At 38.2% G+C, this 19,993-nt stretch overlaps 1 protein-coding gene across 1 annotated transcript; it reads left to right on the top strand.

Annotated features, from left to right (window-relative positions):
• The first annotated feature begins 157 nt into the window (after positions 1-157).
• rapgef4a (Rap guanine nucleotide exchange factor 4a) lies at positions 158-19,945 on the top strand. Its single transcript, XM_077537220.1, has 31 exons — positions 158-298; positions 1,081-1,223; positions 1,338-1,426; positions 1,574-1,720; positions 9,118-9,184; positions 10,384-10,448; positions 10,943-10,993; positions 11,117-11,223; positions 12,407-12,528; positions 12,602-12,785; positions 12,861-12,945; positions 13,663-13,723; positions 13,818-13,894; positions 13,972-14,118; positions 14,382-14,497; positions 14,795-14,880; positions 15,764-15,842; positions 15,937-16,087; positions 16,372-16,460; positions 16,596-16,626; positions 16,704-16,782; positions 17,078-17,224; positions 17,342-17,439; positions 17,518-17,643; positions 18,200-18,378; positions 18,453-18,543; positions 18,640-18,690; positions 18,917-19,004; positions 19,081-19,145; positions 19,220-19,274; positions 19,443-19,945. Exons 1-31 carry the CDS (start codon positions 231-233, stop codon positions 19,568-19,570), a joined length of 3,072 nt encoding a protein of 1,023 aa, XP_077393346.1. The 5' UTR covers positions 158-230; the 3' UTR covers positions 19,571-19,945.
• Positions 19,946-19,993: the final 48 nt, after the last annotated feature.

Here is a 19,993-nt window from a genome sequence, read left to right as displayed (position 1 = left end):
TAAATAAAAAAATAAACAAACGTGAAATTATGTATTCAAAAGCAAGCACTAATTAAGAATGGTGAATATATTATGTATATGATGATTCCAAAAAAACTTTTCAGTTTTGATGCAAAATGGGGTATTATTTACGTATTAATCCTTAAAAAATGACATTAAAAAAGGTACCGGTATTTATTAAACTGCTCGTCGTGCCTCCACGGTTCCCATTCAGACAGAGCAGTTACAAGATGGTAGCAGCTCCCACTTCCTCACAGTCGTCTGAATCTGCCGAGTGGATTGTTTGCCTGGATAAAAGGTAACGCGCGACCTCAATCCAATCGTGTTATAAGCACTTTTGAATCGACGCCTAACAAAGGGTCGGTGCAGTTTTGTTTTTTGTTCACGAGTAGTTGTCGACGTGCTCGGTATTACGTGCAGCAAAATAACACAGTTTCGATTCTAGATTCGATCAAGTGTGAGCATTTTTGATCATTATTAGGAACGATAATTTATGGAAAAGTTGAGTATTACGTATAAAACATCAGTGTGGCACCTTTCAGGGGCAAGGGTAGCTAAGCAGAGCAAACATTTCAGATTTTAGTTTGCTTGGACGTTTGTGAAATGCAAAAATGAACTGTAGGCTACATCATTATGTAAAGTGTTTAGTCCACGGTAATTCAGTTCCGTGTTTGCATTTCAGCTGATCATCAATTTGGACACAAGACTATTTAAAGTATTGAAAAATTATTAATCTACATATAGTTTTAATATTACATATTATTCATGGGTGTCAAATGAGATGTTGTTGATGTTTAATCTAAGATGTAAACAAACTTGGATGGGGGCATGTTTGCAGCGAGCTCCTGTGACACATTGTCCCTGCATGTACAGTAGGGATGAATAATTTTTTTTTATCCTCAATATTAAGATTCACATGATAAATTACTAAACAATTCAGTACCATTGACAGAAGTCTTTACAATCACAAAACACTAAACACTTCTAAGGCAGAGTCAACAATCCACCTACTAGACCAAATATCTGACACTATGGTCTGTATATATTACCTATTTGATTATGTTTTTCCCTCTTCTACAGACCTATAGAACGCTCAGGGAAAGATGTCAATACCATCCTGGCACATCTGAAAAACGTGAAGCTGTTTAAACGCTTCCATCCTACTTTGCTCCACCAGATCTGCCTCTGTTGCTTCTATGAAAGCTTGGAGAGAGGCATCACATGTGCGTTCACACTGGAAAACAAATTTATTCTTGTTCAGTGCTCATTAAATGCCATCAACAAGATGTTTCCTTTTTACTTTTTCTAAATTATGCTGTATTTTTTTTCCTTTCCAGTGTATTGCCAGGGAGACATTGGCACCAACTGGTATGCTGTCCTCTCTGGGTCACTGGATGTTAAAGTGTCAGATAAATCAAAATATCAGGTACAGTTAATGTGGTTTCCTGTACTCTATTGAATGTACAGTAAAGCATTCATGCTGTTTGCACGTTACATTCTTTTTGCCCTGCTAGTAAATAGTTCTACACACCTGCAAAACTTGCAAAGCACAATGTGTGTTTCTAACGTATAGGATGCCGTTACCATTTGCACACTGGGGACTGGCACAGCGTTTGGGGAGTCGATCCTGGACGACACTCCCCGACACGCGACCATTGTCACAAGGGAGTTCAGTGAGCTGCTGCGCATTGAACAGAGGGAATTCAAGTATCTGTGGGAGGTGAGAAGCTGTATTCCTTGTAAAGTATAATTTCAACGTTGCAGCAACATTATTTTTCATCGCACATTAGCTCCACAACCGCCTACAAAAGGTGAAAATTCAAGCTATAAAGAGACCATTTAACAAACGTTTTTATAATATAGATCTAGCCCTCCCACAAGCTTTAGACACATTTAAATATGTTGAAACACCCTTTTTAATAGTAGTATTTCATGGATCATGTCAAACAATGATTATTGACTCACTGCATATATACAACAAATAGATTTTTAGATTCAGATGAATCAGTTCAGCCAAGTTTTGTGACATAATACATTTTTCCTAGTGTATTTGAAAGAATGAAAATATGACCAAATCATCCTTGTCTAAGCCAAAAGTGTGGGTTGTGTATAAAGCCATTTGTTGGCTCCATAATTCATCCTATTTACCTTTGTTTCAGTTTGAGGCTATGGCCACTAGATGGAAGTAGTGAGCTTTTAGAGAAGCACGCTGCTTTAGTGTGTTAGATTTTTGTGGGTGCATTCTTGTCAACCAAAACTAGATTCAAATCTCATTCTTCTCTTATGATATGAATTGCATATAACAGAAGAGTTGAGACTTAAAATTGTGTTTGGGATGTCTGTTGATTCTCTTTGCTGGTGCTTCTGTTCTGAATTGGTTTCCTGAGTGAGCCAGCCCATTTCCTCTGGGACGAAGTGCACAAGAGCTGCTAAATTACAGGCTGTGTGCGAAAGTCAGTCCACTTGTACCTGTAGGTCTGAATCCAGCTGGATGTTTGGCTGCGTCTTGCGTGGAAATAACAGGCTTTGTATCACCTCTGCCACCACCGGAGCAAGGTTTGTTTGACTTGAGAGGTTCTCATTCATCAGTGTTGTGACATGCTCCGAAAAGATCCTGCTAAGATTGAAGCTTGGCACATATTGAGGAACTGTTTTATTTTGAAGTTGTTGCCATGTTTACAATTTTGGCAGGCAATGCCCTGGATGTTAATTTGACTTTTCATGCTTATTTTTTTTTGTTTGAAACAAAAGTAATTTGTTTCAGCAATATCTCCGTTCTGATCTTTTAGCCCTTTGGTTCCACAAAGTCTGCGTCCAAAAACCATGACAACCATTTACAGCTTTACTTTGATTTTCTCACGACTAAAGTGCTACCAACTGGAAATCTGCATAATTTACTCGTTTGACTGATCATCATTTGGCTTTCGGTGCGGGGAAGTTTTCCTGAATAATTTTCTGGCACACGGTCTTATTAACTCCTGCCAGTTTCACGACAAAGCACAAAAAAGGTCTTCTTGTGCCTGATGCTATCAAAGTTGAGATGGTGGCTGCCAGTTCTGATGACGAACTCCCTCCCAAGCCGCTCCCCAGGGTGACATGCTGGCAATTACAACTGTTTAATTTGCAGAGGCCTTGAAGTGTGGCATTATTTTGAACAGTGAATAATCGTTTTCAAACTGCACACTAATCCCTCGTATACAGTATCTTCACAATGGTCATACTCTATTACCATCCACAATAATGGGTGCACATGCACAATAATCTTTATTAAGTAATAGTAATAACACAAATAGTTGGAGTAGATGTATTTTAGCATAATGTAAAACAACAAGTGTGTGTTTGAATTTGATATTCTCTTCACTCTTATGGAGTCTCCAATTTGGAGTATTTTCAAAATCAGTCATTGGGATATTTTATTATTGGGTTCATTATTTTAAGTAGATTGTGTTGAAGATTGGATCTGGGCAGGCTGAAGAACTGAAGCTGGTCGCCATTTTTGACAGTTTTATTGTGTGCTGAAGTCTTATAAAGTCTTATAAGTCATAAAGTTTTCATGTTGGTTGGTTGGATCAATAGGTCCCCAGGGGTTGGGGTTCAAATCTTTTTTTTTTTTTTTTTTTAATTCTTTCTCATATTGCCAGTAATATAATGCAGAATATTTGTGCCTGTGGTTGAATCCTTATGTCAGAGAAACCACTGCATTGCACTTACACCGGGTTATTTTATTTTTTTCTGTGCAGCTTAGCATCAAATTACAGTAAATTCACCTTTACAAAAACTCTTCTTATTCTTATGTTTTCATGACTTAAGTGCAGTTCAGTGGTTCTGCATTTAGGCTTGCAGTTCTAATATATATATTTGTTGCACTGGTCACTGCTTCGACTACTGTGACTAAGGTTTTTGTGCACCTCAGCTTGTGACACAAACAGGACTCTGTCTATTGCTCGTGAGTGGTCACGTGACTTTTTATTTTTATTTTTATATATATATTTTTTTTATATCCAACAGAACAGAGGAGCTGAGCATTGCGTGCGTCACTTTGCTTCTCACTTAGCTTCTGGATGTAAGGAAGCACATGGCAGGGCAGAGGAAGCTTTGATATTTTGCTTTATATGTCATAAAATACTCAGCATTATATATGAGTTAACAATGCTCATAATGGTATGTTACTCATGTGTTTATGCTTCGGGCGTGACTGAGAGAGTGGGTGGGGGTTATTGTGTTATATGTCACTGCCATTGGTCCATATATAAGCAGCCTGCAGGAAAAGCTGATGAGAAGGAAATGGCAGGGACACCGTGTGCCGTCTAAAGATTGAGTGGATGGCAAGGTTTGTGGGTGTAAGAAGCCGGTCACATCCTAGGCCACAGTCCTTCCGAGTGCATGGCAAGAGCGGCACGATTCTATCTGTAATATTTCCTTATCTCCATGAGTTGTTACATCATCAAACGACCCAAAATCTAAACTATAGATAAGGAAATGACCATCATTACCTTCAAATAATACAAATAGATGGCAAAAAGATTCATTGCACCACACCCACAACAACACAAATAGTTTAAAGTTGTCTGAAAAGCTGCCACATGTAAAAGAAAAAAACAAAATAGAGACTTTTATTCAGTCTGCGGTCTTTGCCCATCAGCTTTGGCTTAAATGTGCCAGTTGAAGCTTTGATCAACCAAAGTCAGGCTCTAATCTGTAATAAAAGGTGATTATCTTGTAGTTTTACTGATTAAATTGAAGCTTTGATCAATTAGAGTCAAGATCTAATCCGTAATAGAAGGTGATTATCTTGTAGTTTTTCTGATTCTGATGCTGCTCTGGAACATATGGTGGGTGCTTTGGGGAGGAAAAAAAGCAAAAAGCTAGTAGAAAAAACAAGCAATTGACGTTACTTATTGCCTAATGATGCCACAAAGTGGCGTCAAAGCACTAGACGAAGCTCCTCAATTAACTTAAACAAAGTTCTTTGGCACCAGTATGCCACATGATGGCAGCAAAGCAATACACGGCGCTCCAAAACTCACTTCAACCTTATTCCTTGTAACCAAGATCCTGTAAGATGGCGGCAAAGCACTCAATGAAACTCCTCAACTCATTTCCTTGGCACTGAGATGCCACAAGGTGGCGGCAAAGCGGTAGATGAAGCTCCTCAACGCACTTCAACAATAGTTCCTTGCCATCAAAATGGTATTCAATTTCTTTAGAAGAACGCTTAATGTTGTTTATTTTGAACTTTCGAGCCTTGATGAAGCAAGGGAGGGAGAGAGAGAGAAACAGAGAGAGGGAGGGAGAATGTGTTAAGTAATCACCTAGCAACCGCTACTCAGAAGCAGCCTACTGGCTGCACTCTGAGAATGACACAGCCAGCTCACTTTGCTCTCTGAGTGACAGAGGGACAAGACTGGATGTCACCTATAATCCGTGACTTGCTGTGTGTCTTGGATAAAGAGGGCGTGTAGGATTTTCCAGTCAATATCATCACGAACATCCGTTGGTAGCAGGTGAGCAATATTTTTGCAATTTGTCACTTTTCAAGAGTAGTAAATTAAAATGCATCTTTTTTTTTCTTTTCTTTTTTTTTGCTAGCATGACACTGTCTTATGGTCTATTGAGTGTTTTAGTAAGCTTTGAAACTTGGGTTCAATTCACAGCACAGAAGAATTTATCAAATTCAAATCAACATCGCCATGTGCAATACATGTTTTAAATTGCATAGGCTTAAATTTTTTTGGGAGGAGGGTAATATGCTTCTTTTCAGTGGGTCAGTATTTTTTTTTAACATATATATTTTCTGCATTTATTTATCAAGTGTCTAGATAAGTTTAATATTTATAGTGCGGTCCACATTCTTACACATTATCATAGTCTCATGAATAACGAAAATCTGAAGTGACAAAGCCCAGATTTGTTTGCTTTATTCTTGAAATCTGATTTATAACTTATTGATTAAAGTTTACGCCAAACTTGTTGGTAGAATTTTGTTACATTGTTATAGTGAACGCTTAGACTGCAAGTTAACAACTCTTTGTACTTTCATTTAAGCGTAGGAGATAAAAACATTTATGTATAGTAAATATGATATTGTTCATTGTACTATAGGTAAATTCATTGATAGTATTTGCTAAAAATACATGAGATGACCTGAAAAAAAAAACTAAGATATTAAATCGCAATTGCAATATGATAATTTTTTTAAAATGAATCCAAGTCTGAGCGCATAGATGGGATGCGAATTATCTTGTCAACTGGGCTAGAGTATTCAAAATCAAGTAGTGCAGTCACGCACCGTGATGCTCACAATGCAACAATGTGTTCAAGCATGCAGGAAACCTGAGCTAAACAGAACAATGCATAACAGTTTCTCCTCTTCCAAGTATGTGCATCATCTGGAAATTCTAAGTTGTATGGGTGTGCATATATAGTGATTTATTTAGTCTTTTTTCATCAGGGTTCGTTCAAGCTCGCAACGGGTCGCAGACGTTCGCTAGACATTCGCAAACTGAGTTTTTATGCTTGCAAACAGTTTTTCTGGTTGCCATCGAATTTTCAACAAAATTCAAATGTTCAAACGTTGAATTTACTATAACATAAGCACTATTTAAACTTCTATGTCAGCATATTTAAGATGTTTTTGCTTTGATTGTGTTTTAGGTGTGTCGCTAGCTTAATGCTAGCATTCAATGTAAAACCTTATTTGACTTGCTAGCAAAATTGAGCATTAAATTAAATTTAGCAGGGAGAGGTTTACCTTAAAGCAGGGGTGGCGAGATCCGGTCCTCGAGGGCCGCAGTCCTGCTGGTTTTGGATATTTCCCTTCTTCAACACAGCTGATTCATGATCAGCTCATCAGCAAGCTCTGCAGAAACCTGAACGAGCCTGTTAATTGGAATCCGCTGCACTTCGAGTAGGGAAATCTGCAAAACCTGCAGGACACGGGCCCTCGAGGACCGCAGTTTGCCACCCCTGCCTTAAAGTAACGAATATTGACGCTGGAGAAACATGCAGTCAGGTAATATAGTAATACTCACGGTCAAATATTTCCTAATATGTGAAAAAATAGTTATATTAATACAGTTCACCACTTTCTTCCTCTACTCATATTAATGCATCTCCATGTGTGCACCACCCCACCAACCACCACTAGTTTTGGTAGCTTGTACAGTATAAATACTGAGTTTTAAAATCAATGACTAGTCGTGATTTCAATATTGGTCAAAATAGTTGTAATTGTTACATTTGACGTAGATTTATCAGAAAATGAGTTGATCTGGATGCTCTCAAAGTAGGTCTCAATGGATACGATGCGTTGAATGACACATAAGTCGTTATTAAGAATAGGAGATGAGTGCTTTTTGCACAAGTGACAAATTGTTGTAATCCTCCTTGAAAGTAAGGGAAAAAAACAGTCCCTGGTTGAGAGGTTTGAAGCTTTAGGGAGGGCAGCTTTATTGGCTCAGTGGGTTGAGTTCATTTGTTGAGGCGTTGTTTGGTTTTACTGCACCTCGCTAATCCAAAATCCCTTAATTGTCAATAAAGACAAACTGGCTTAACAAAGTGACTGTGACGGCTTCGTTTCCATTTGAGTGCAAGTATTGATTAACGTTGACCAATTAAATCGATCCTGTGATTGCGCACAAAACCCCGAGAAACAGACCATGTTCATCTGTTGCAAGGTTATATTAAATTATTTTAAATGTCTGTTCATTTGTATATTAGACTTGAATACATTTTTAATAATACTTTTAAGAACCATAACACCTGTGAGTCTACTCAATGTTTGTCCATTCAATCATTTCTTTGCCTGCTGCACTCACTCGGGTCCTTTCACAAGCGTGCACGGGTTCGGCACGATGCTCATTGCATAACATCTGTGATGACTGCAGGGAACAATGATGTATAAGACTCAGTGCGGTTGTACCGTCATGCTCTGATGACTCGGTGGCTCTCCGCATCGCGAATGCCATTAGAGGGCTACGCGCTCACTGAGAGATGCCTAATCTAACGGTTGCGTAACAAGATGAAAGGAGGACTTGAAAGTAGTTTCCATACCGGATGTATCGGTGGAGATTGGTGGACATTAGGGATGGACATTAAGGTGATGCTAAAGGCTTGTTACAACATGAAATAACATCACTGTTGCGTGGAAACTTTAGTATATTTTCAAATAAGATCAATTTGATATTTTTACACAAATCAATGTGGATATTCAGTCCACACAAATTATTTGCCAATACAAAGCTTTGGAAGTAGAAAATATTCAACTTGTTTTGTTAAAAAATTGATAGCTGTAAAACTTTTATTGTAAAAATGAGAAAGAAGCCCATTAGCCACCAGCATGCTGACGTAAGCACAGTCGTTAGCTTTTGTTAAAAGAGGTAGTTTGCAATTTTAAAACTGCTTGCAGATTTGAATGTAGCCTCACTTCCTCCCCATTTCTTGGTCATGAATCTTAAAGCCAACGCCTAAACTAAACATTCAGTTAAGGCTAATGGGGCTTTTATTGCTTTGTTTACCAAAATTGTATTTTCACAGATAACAATGGTGTAAATTATTTTTAAAATTGACATATTACCAGACTTATTCTACCTCTTACTAGCACCATTATTATGTCACTATTAGAGAAACAATCACTCTTACTATGATACAAAAAACACAATATTATCACATTAGCTTGGATGCTACCAATGATAGCATCCTGGCTTTCTTGTTCCTTATTTATTTATTTATTTATTTATTTTTATCTTGACAAAGTATCCAGTATTATGTTTTGAATAAATACATTAATGACACTTCATTGTGAGATAATGTTTTTCACCACTTCAACCACACACACTGTAGTGAATTTAGTAGCCAACATTCACAAACATAAATGATAAGACATTTAATATTTATAAAATGTCTTCCTAGCAAATGGAATTTCACTTTTTTTGTATACTTACGATTATGCTGCAACAGTTGTACATTATTTGTACTTTTAAAGAGGAAATGTATTTTTTTTTTTGACATTTTATAAGATGGTAAATGCCAGATTAACCATAAAGGGAAAAAATGAGACAGTTTGAGGACTATTATGCTACTCAGTTGTATGACTGCTTATTTATTTATTTATTACAGAAGTATCATCAGTGCATGGCTGGAGTCCTCGTCCCCCCCTATGGTGTGATGGAGGCTGGTGCGGACAGTGAGTAACCACATCGTCATTGTCTTCTCTCGGACACTTGATTCATCACTTGATCACGGTATTTGTTGAAGCTCACGCTGAGGCTTAGTTCATCTGAACTTCTTCAAACGTTGAAAATTTTTTGATTTGTAATATCTGGAAGCTCTGCAAGAAAGAAATTGACATTTAAGCGTGACAGTCAAGCAGCATTGTGATATTTTGCACACACAATAACATAATAAAACTCAGCGGAACCAGACCTCCTGTCTGCCAGACCTCGTCTATCTGCAGTCGCTTGCATTGTTACAAAGGCTGATATTTTTTCTTAAAGCTTTCCTGGTGCAAGTTAACTTAATATTGACTCAGCTTTGCTCAAACAAAACTCTTACAGAAGCTTTGCGGTTGTGTACAATGAATGTGACAAATAGCTGCTATTTATTTATATATTTTCACAAAAAGTTGACTCAATTCAAGGTATTGCATATTATGTTTCATTTTTGGATTCTCTGCATTATTTAGCAATTGTGAACATGTTGTTTTCATTAGTTACATTAATTTTCTGAATTGTATCTATTTTGACACGAGCTAACAGACACACAGACAGACAAAAAATGCTTGTACATTTTATATTTAGATATAACATTTGCTTGAGATATTTGGATTAACAAGTGTTATTTATCACTTTTTCATTTAACCTTTACTTAACCAGGTTGTTCAGGTCGAGATTAAAAACCTTTTTTTCAAGCGAGAGCCAAGACAGGCAGCAGCAAAAGAACACAAAGTTATTAAAATATTCTAATTTAGTATTCATTATGAATGTTATGTCACATTGAGTAGAGTGTCCCCGTAGGAACTCCACTTCACTATTTCGCCACTGTACAGTGAAGTACTTCACATTATGCACTATGCATGAATACATTAAGAAATCATACAAGAATCATGCAGTCGGAGGCTGTTGCGCTCGATCCTGCACTTTACAGTTCAGTCTAATTTTCTTGTGTGTGTAAATTAAAGTAGAAGCATGGACACCGCACTTCTACACCACCTTTAGTTGAACCAATATGACTTTTTTTTTTTTTTTTTTTTTTAAAGATTTAAAGAACAAAATGCACTCATTGAATGTTTTACCATCAAAATATTAAGTAAAGTCGATCAAAAAACTGTGATGATATTTCCTCTTTGATATGACAGTGTCTATATTTTATTGGTCTCCCAAACAGGAATGCCGGACAAGGAGAACATAAGTAACAATTTGTTTGCTTCTACCTCCGAACATCAAAATCAGGTACTTTCTCCTTTCTGTCTCGCCACAGAGTCCAATCAGAAGCTTGTTCTTATCTTCTTGACTTTTATGACAGGCTTTCCGTATCATCTGACGTAACAGCATCCTTTACAGTTACAGCATAAATAGAAATGTTTAAAGTTGGTTTAAATATAAATGTGATGGTTTGTCCAGTCTTCCATCCTGTCCCACCTTGCTGTTGTTGTCCTTTCCTGCCTGCCTTACATAACGTGACATGCCAGTTGATTGATAGTCTTGCAGAGGAAATCGTAACTAGACTACTTTGGCGACATGTTTATCGCACAAGGGAAATTCAAATCTGTAGTTGCCCTATTTAGTTTCAGATTTACTACATTCTGTCTGTAAGTAAAAATGAGAACCTCAGGCTTCTCTGGTTACGTTATTGTATATGAATAAGCGATGACGCTCAGTGCACATTAATGCATAATGCGTATTTTAGTGACAGGTTTTCTTTTTTTCTTAACTGTATTTTACAGGAGTCGTTTATTGACAGTCCAGCTAAAGGCCACACTATACGTCTCTCCCAGGTAGGAAACCAAACCAACTGATGCGGTGTACCATGACGACTCGGGCTGAAACTCAGCCATAATGACTGCAGAATGAATCGTACTATACAGTACTGGACTTTGGTTTGACATCTTTGAGTTCAGGTGCCCTCTGAAAAGATCCTTCATGCGGGGAAAGTTCTCCGGAACGCCATCCTCTCCAGAGCGCCTCATATGATCCGAGACAGAAAGTACCATCTGAAAACATACAGGTGAATTAAACACATTCATTTGCGGGTGGACCTATACCAAGGCTTTTTTTTTTTTTTATAGGTAATTCTAAACACGATTTCTTTGGTCCTAATCATCAGCACTGTGTCCCCGTGGTTTGCACATCTGCCCGCACAAATCTGAGGTTCAGTGGTTAGAATCTCAGCTCTGGATGCTGATCCACTTTCACTATTCAATAATGAATGTTTTTAGTACAATATTGTAGTGCGTTATATATTTTCCCTAAAAACACATTGCAAAACAAAATGTGCAAGTTAGTGTACCACCGTATACTGGAAAAAGATCACTAATAATCATTAAAAATAAATAAATACATAAAAAATACACAATAGAGCAGGGGCACAAACGATCAACAGTGATATAGTGGGGGAATACTGTACTTGTTATACAGTAAAACACCCTCTGTTACGGGGGTTACACTCCAGACCATCCTCGCGATGAGACCTGCTATATAGAAATACCCTCTTTAAAACATACTCTCTAGGCATGTTTTTATAGCATTCACTGCATCCTTAATCCCTTTAAGGTCTTTAAACACACTTTTAAAATAATACAAACAAATTTTAATCATATTGAGAGAGAGAGAGAGAGAGAGAGAGAGAGAGAGAGCAAGATCAATGGATAACACAAAAATGTTGCACAGTGTACCGATCCCAATGTTTACAGTAAACAAGTCGTTTTTTTCAAAAAAAATAACTTGTCTCATAAAACACATCAATAATTATGCCAAAAGATGTACATTATAAATTTAACCTACAGATGTCGCTTTTTGTAGGCCAAAAAAGCAGGATTGCAGCAGACGACATTCATCCATCCATCCATTTTCTTGACCGCTTATTCCTCACAAGGGTCGCGGGTGGTGCTGGAGCCTATCTCAGCTGGCTCTGGGCAGTAGGCGGGGGACACCCTGGACTGGTTGCCAGCCAATCGCAGACGACATTCAATGATTTTCAATAAAATACTTCCTTCTAAACTTGCATGTCAAACTAAATAAGCATATTGCCATCTAGTGATTGACACTGGAATTACACCCAATTTAAACAAGAGTGTACACAAAATAATTATTATCAGTATAATAGGGGTGTTTGTTGTAATAGTTTTTAGTTGAAACAGGTCATGACAGTTGTATGCAAGGTCCCACATAGCCTTGGCGTGTTTTCCCAGGCTGTGTTGCGTGGGAACAGAGATGGTCGACTGGCAGATGCAGCACAGCTCCTGCGTGCACTCTCGCCTTCAAGCTGTGGCCATGTGGCAGGTGCTTCTGGAGGAAGGCGTTCTCTGCCATGGTGAGACTCTGTGCGACGCCCTCTAAAGCATCCATCCCATCATTGTACTGTATGTTCATTGAATGTGACCTAGTGGACCAGGAGCCAAGCTTCCAGGACAAGTACCTTTTCTACCGCTTCCTGGACGATGATGAGGAGCAGCCCGCTTTACCTAGCGAGGAGGAGAGGAGGGAAAGCCAAGAGGAGCTGCAGGATACTTTGCTACTCCTCTCGCAGATGGGGCCCGACGCCTACATGAGGATGATTCTGAGGAAACTGTAAAGTTTTGCAGCCAATTCATTTCATTTCTGCGTGATGTTATAATAACCTCATGACATGTTTTCTATTTGAAGGCCGTCTGAAAGAACAGATGATGATTTAGAGATCATATATGAGGAATTGCTCCACATCAAGGCCTTAGCGCACCTTTCCACCACTGTGAGTGCGCTTTTCTTTTCCAGTATTAATCCTGCACTTTTGATTGCGCAATAAAATTATTACTTAGACTATTAAGAGCACATTAAGTGGTCTCAATTTCAGTGGCAACACATCAAATATCTAATATACTTTGTAAGAACTCTACCAGAAATTATGCTCCTACAAATATTATCATGCTTAGTTTTAATTCTGGCTATTTTCACATGCACTTAAAAAAATAAAATAAATCTGAAAAAATAAACGCAAAAATAAAAAAATACAAAAATACTTAACTTGATTCCCTCTAATAATTTCAGACATTCCAGTGCTTGATTATTTTATTTTATTTTATTTTTTTACTTAATTAAAAAAAAAAGTTATGGTTGAACTAAAATTTTTCAAGGAAGCAAACTTCAATAAAACTTAAAAAATAAATAAAGTACTGTCATGAATATCACTCAAGCTTTTTGATATGTATTTTGTATTGGGTGTTTTTAAATTGTGATGGGATCCCTACTTAGGTGTCCCCTAAGTGTACATTTATGCAACGCAACCTGTGCTCCCTTATTGTGAACGCAAATAAAAAAAAAAAAAAAGTATCATAATTAAATATATCCAGAATAAAGAGAATTTAAAAATAAAACTTAACGTATAAACAATGTCACTCACTTTTTCTACATTACTACCTCCTGCACAACATTGAGAATGACTTTTAGTATAATCCCCATCTCCACATAGGTCAAGAGAGAGCTGATGGGGGTGCTCATATTTGAGTCCCATGCCAAAGCAGGAACAGTGTGTAAGTAATATAATAGAATGAATGGCACCATTCACTAGTAGTTCTACATCGCTGACTTTAAATTCCTTTCCCATTTTTCTCACCGATCTTGCAGTGTTCAGCCAAGGTGAAGAGGGCACATCATGGTACATCATCCTAAAGGGCTCAGTCAACGTGGTCATCTATGGAAAAGTCCGTTTTTAATCAAATCATCAGTGCTGTTCTGTTGTTTGTTTGAGCTAACTTGGCGGCTTTATCTGACAATGTAGGGTGTTGTCTGCACACTGCATGAGGGAGATGATTTTGGGAAGCTAGCTCTTGTCAACGACGCCCCTCGTGCCGCCTCTATTGTGTTGAGAGAGGACAACTGTCACTTCCTGAGAGTGGACAAGGAGGACTTCAACAGGATTTTGAGGGTTTGTTTCTTTTGGATGCAGCAGCTTGCCGCTCCCACACTCGCTTGTACTGATAAGCCGCAGTGCCCTCTGCTGGCAACAAACTGTTAATGCGAATCTTACTTGACTGAACTTTTGACAGGAGTAATCCCTTTACTGTACTAATATTTTTAAAAACACGTTTGTTTGTTTTTTTTACAGTAACTTCATTCACACTGTTAATTAATATCAAGCAGTCATATAATTGTATAGCTTGTGTTTTTTTTCTCTTTTTTTCTCTGCAGGATGTGGAGGCCAACACAGTGCGCCTTAAGGAGCATGGTCAGGACGTCCTGGTGCTTGAGAAGAGTCTCAGTGGCAGTCGAACCTCCAACCATGGAGCCTCAACCTCCCATTACAAGTGATTAATAACCTTTTACTTATTATTATTATTATTATTGTTATTATTACTCGTATGATGTTCTTGTCGAATAATGACCATAACAAAAGCTGTTGGTGTTGACTCCTACATGAGTTGAACGTCTTGCACCGAGCAGAACTTTATCTGCACCTGGTCAAGATGTTTGTGATTATCATCTGGATAAAGCAGACAAAACAAATCAGTGGAGAAGTACAGTCAAAGCTATTATGCATTAAAAGCTGCTGTTTTTCGATGACTTTATTTTTTATTTTTTATTTTTTTAATGTGTTGCTCCAGGTACAAGGTAATGTCGGGGACACCAGAGAAAATTTTGGAGCACCTGCTTGAAATGATGCGAATGGATTCTCAGTTTTCAGAGTCAGGTAAAGTCTGTCCTGTGGTGTTTTAGTATGTAAAAAAAAAAAGAAAAAAAGGCCACTCAACAAGGCTATAGCCTAAGAAAATGACAAAAGTTAAAGCAAAAGAGATGGAATTTCGCATTCATATTGATTTCAAAGCGGAGCTAATTTTGTCCGTTTGCAACACGAGTTGCCAAAAGTTCAAAAACAAACTATGACTTTTCTCCTTAATGTGGGCCAGACGATCAACCAGCTCACTTACAAAGAGATTCTGCGGCGTTTAAGAGCACAAATTTGTGGCAGGACATTTTGTGCTTCCTTCACCATGACACTGCGCTTGCCCCGAGCATCTGACAGTTCCTGGCCAAGAAGGCCATCACTTTATTGGAGCAGTTCTCTTTATTTTTTATTTTTATTTTTATTTATTTTTTTAGGGGGAGGGGGTGGGGGGGGGTGGGGGGGGTCTCCATCTAGTGAGAAAGTGAATCAGACTCCAAAGAGATTACTTAGAAGAGAAAAACTTCAACTTTTGATTTCAAATGCATCCCTTGTGACACCAAGTAACAGAACTTCCCTGGCACCTTGTAAATAGATACTTTATTACTTTATTAATCCACAAGGGACATTCACTAAATAAGGAAGAGTGATTTCACTTGGCTTTTTCACAAAATATTTGTTCTTATTGGTAGCCTAGAATCCAAATTACGCTGCCACATACTCGAGCTGTTGGCGCATTGCCCTTATGCAGACACTACTACTGTTGATAAAGCATTTTTTTCTGAAATATCTTTGCTGTCTAGTTGAAATTTGCAATTGACTACACACCTTTGAATGGTTGCATGCATGAAAACCCCGTATTTAATCTGCCATTTATTTATTCATTTATTTCCATATTTCTCTCTGCCAGATGCCGCCATAGATGATTTTGTGCTCATGCACTGCGTCTTCATGCCAAACATTCAACTGTGTCCAGTGTTGATGGCTCAATATCCTTTCCGCACTGTTGACGCGTGTTTCTAAGATCATCTTCCAGATCCTCAACTCCTCTGCTTGCTTACCCGGTCCTTAACTGGCGCCCACCTACCATGCGCAGGCCTCACAGGGATCCGAGCAGGAGAAGCTGGATTATACGCTCAACAACAAGCGTCGCGTGATCCGCCTGGTCATGCAGTGGGCCGCCTTGCATGGAGATCACCTGCAAGAGGAAGACACCTCTGTCGGCTTCCTGGAGGTCAGTTGCAGATATAAATAAGCAATGTCGTTTGATATTCTCGGTATGAGAGAATAGAGTGGATTTCAAAAGTCTACACACCCCTGCCCCAAATGACAGATCTTGGTGATTGAAAAAAAATAAATAAATAAAAGAGACCTAAATGCATTCAAAAATGTTTTTTTCATTATTACTCTGTTGAACCACAATTCTTCCTTCTGTGGAATTCTTTTATTTTGATTTTTTTTTTTCATGATTTCTGTTCACATTTTGTTCTTGTATGCATTAACATTTGTCTTTTGCAGGACTTTCTTGTGGCTGTATCTAATGACGCTAAAGCACTTCCACCACTCAGTGACCAACTACCAGAGCTGGAAAAAATTGTAAAGTACAAGTATGTTTTATCATTATAAAGCTTAAATCTTAAATTTTATGATTAAGACTACTATATCAAATCTGTCCAATCAAAGCAAATTGTGGCTGGTTTGTTCCATTTTTTTTTCTTCATTTTTTAAACATTTTATTTCAGCACTGATGATGCCAGAACTTCACACAGAAAGGTACCTCTCAAAGGATATTATTCTGATTCTTATCATAAATTATTGCCCTTAAATGAATCTGTTAAACTCATTCACAGCACAAAGTCCTACTAGAGCAGTTCAACTGGGGGGATGACAAGCTGCAAAAGTGTGAGCCTATTAGGAGCAACGATGAAAGTGAGTCTCTAGATTATCGTAGTTGACTATAATGTGAAGTCGATTCTTGTGTAAGCAGTATTTACACATCTTTGTTTATATAATATAAAGACAATGTTGTATATGTCTCGCCACTGCAAAAGAAATACGTTCTCTATTTTCTAATGACACACTTCATGCTCTGATTTTATTAGCCACAGTGAGGATAATGTAATATCAAATCTTGTTGATCTTACAAACGGCCGCATTAATTCAATAGTACATTAAACTGCAATTTTCTTTCTCCCTTGACCGTGTTTTCCTCTTTTGTCCTCAGTTCTGTTCCGAGTGTTTTGCTGTGACCACACTTACGTCACAATCCGGGCCCTTGTTTCTGCCTCGGTCGGGGAGATCCTGCATGCTGTGGCCGACAAGATGGGCTCAGTGGAGGACCTCCTACTGGTCAGTCTCAGCTCAGCTGGAGGTGAGAGCATGCAGCTCCAAAGGCGTTAATCTAATTGGGGGCATTTATCGTCCATCTGTTGTGCTAATGTAAAAAACAAAACAAACCAGTTTTTGTTCTTCATGTTTTTGTGAGCAGATAAAGTCGTGTTCAAGCCCACTGATGTGTCTGTGTTCTCCACGCTCACCATCAATGGACGTCTCTTTGCCTGCTACAAGGATCGGCTGGATTCTTTAGTATGTTTACAAACTATTCTTCTCTATTTTGCGGTCTTTCAGTTTTGACTTCACATTAATTTTATTTTTTTAATCTAGACCCCGCTGCCCGAGCAAGAGGGCCCATCTGCAGGCTCTTTGTCGAGTTTTGAGTGGATGAGCACAAAGGATGTTGCTCACTATTTGACGTTATATGACTGGGAAATTTTCAACTGCGTTCATGAGGTTTGTTGAGAAACAGAAAATTGTCATTTAAAACCACTCATATTTTTTTTTGTGCTTGTTCTAAAACATCCTAAAATGCCAACTGATGGTGCCAAAGCCTTGTCTAGTAGAAAAGTAGTGCTTTGGTGCCAAGGAACTATGTTGATGTGAGGGAAGGGGCTTCTAGACAGGCGCCACCTTGTGACACCTCGCAATTAATGTGGTGCTTTGAGATACGAGTGATCTCAATTGTTTTTAAAATATTACCTGTCATTGGCATTTTTGTTTTGCTTTGACTTGTGAGCAAAGCAACATGTCGCAGACAATATTATATTCAATACTTTATACTCTGTGTAAAACGACTAATATTACTGTGGCTTAATTTGGAGTTTTGACCAGCTCCATGTTTACCCATATGTCAGTATCATACTGCCCCCAGGTGGCCAAGAGGAGCAGCGCATGTCTATTAAATTAAAGCATACAATTCTTTTTCATTCTTTTTTCTCCTTAATTATGTAATTACTCTATGTTTTTATAAAGTATCATTTTAAAGTTCTATTTTTCTTTTTCTTGACAGCTTGAACTGATCGACTACATCTTTGGGAGGAAAAACGTGAAGAAAAGCACTGTGAACCTGGACCTGTTCCTAAGGCGCTTCAATGAAATTCAGTTTTGGGTGGTCACGGAAGTCTGCCTGTGCCCCCAGCTCAGCAAGAGGGTTCAGCTTCTCAAAAAGTTCATCAAGATCGCTTCCCAGTAAGAACATTCACGTCATGTTGTCTCGCCAAATTGAACTGTGTTTAATGACCACTTTTGTTGTGCGCCAAAAGCTGCAAGGAACACCGGAACTTGAATGCCTTCTTCGCTATCGTCATGGGATTGAGTAACCCAGCGGTGAGCAGGCTGAATCAGACCTGGGAGGTTGGTTGTTGGCATGGCTCATTTTTTTTCTCCTTCCAATACTCATTTCTCATTTCCTGAAAATGCATGATCATGATATCATCTTTATGTTTCCAGAAACTTCCCAGCAAATTCAAGAAGTTCTATGGAGAATTTGAAAACTTGATGGTAAAGAGAGGCAGCTTCAGTCTTTTTGAATATGAATAAATAAATGAAGAAAAATGAAATGAATGAAAATAAATCAAACTGAAGTCAAGGCGAAACATAAAATAAAATAAAGTCCCATTGAAAGAAATTAAATTGGATGATAACATAAATTTTGTTCTACTCCTTAACGTATGTTTGCATGCATAATTATTATGGATCAGTTTTAACACAGTGGCTGTTTGGACAGGACCCATCCAGGAACCATCGAGTGTACCGACTGATGGTTGCCAAACTCGAACCTCCCATCATCCCTTTTATGCCGCTATTGATCAAAGGTCAGCAGGTGTTTATTGACACAGAACGTCAACATTTTTGGACTCAAACTCTGCTTCTCTTTTTCTCTTCCTCCAGATATGACATTCACTCACGAGGGCAACAAGACGTTTATTGAAAATTTGGTCAATTTTGAGAAAATGGTAAGGTTTTAGCTGATTTCAATGTACTGTAAATGCTTTTAGTTACTGTTGGTAATTTGTATTTTGTCACTTAGCGGATGATCGCAAATACGGTGAAGATCGTGAGATATTGTAGGAGCCAGCCATTCAGTAAGTTAAATCAAATGTAACATATTGTAGCATTTGTACAATATGGATCTTCTTAGATTGTGTCGATGTACCTAATTATGTTTCTGCCATGTCCACATCAGTGGACAAGAACACTTCATTTTCTATTTCGAGTGACTTGTTTCATTCTTTTTGTTCTCTGCCCTACAGGTCCTGAGTCACCAGTGGTGAACAAGAGCCACCCTGACATGCGGCGCTATGTGCGACACTTCAGTGTGATTGACAACCAAAGAACGCTGACCCAGCTCTCTCATGCACTAGAACCTCGTAGATCTTGATGCCCATCAGGGAAGGCTGCGTTACACGCAGCTTCACTGCTGCTGTCCCTTACACAGACAATCACTTGAGGATGTAATCAGAGATAATGAGGTGCTGTTTCCAAATATTGAGCTTTTTACTGCTATGTTATTTGCACCACAGCCACTCTTGCCAAACAAAATATTGCTCATAGAGAAGATGAATTCAGGAAAGCAGGTAAACATTTCTCTGGGACCTTCTGTAAATTTCAGGTATAAACTTTAAGTGATGCGTTAATTGTCTTGATATTCCTGATATCATTTTATCTTTTTGTATCAAATATTATTTATACATATTTGTGAGCTTGTTCTGTGCTGTAAATTATACATAAATATTTATTTTGGCATTTGCATGCAGAGGAATTGGTTTGACTCGTTATTCTAATCTTGTGGCACCCTACTTGT

The sequence above is a fragment of the Festucalex cinctus genome, chromosome 11 (genome assembly GCF_051991245.1).
Source record: "Festucalex cinctus isolate MCC-2025b chromosome 11, RoL_Fcin_1.0, whole genome shotgun sequence".
In the NCBI taxonomy this organism is placed as follows: Eukaryota; Metazoa; Chordata; class Actinopteri; order Syngnathiformes; family Syngnathidae; genus Festucalex; species Festucalex cinctus.
The sequence above is the reverse complement of the archived record's forward strand: the minus strand, read 5'-3'. Positions and strand labels throughout refer to the sequence as shown.

Excerpts from the sequence above, each read along its gene's own strand:
- rapgef4a (XM_077537220.1), top strand. The coding sequence starts at position 231 with ATGGTAGCAGCTCCCACTTCCTCACAGTCGTCTGAATCTGCCGAGTGG. Across the intron at positions 11,224-12,406 it reads TACCATCTGAAAACATACAG|GCTGTGTTGCGTGGGAACAG; the intron begins GTGAATTAAACA and ends GTGTTTTCCCAG. Across the intron at positions 16,088-16,371 it reads CCTCTGTCGGCTTCCTGGAG|GACTTTCTTGTGGCTGTATC; the intron begins GTCAGTTGCAGA and ends TGTCTTTTGCAG.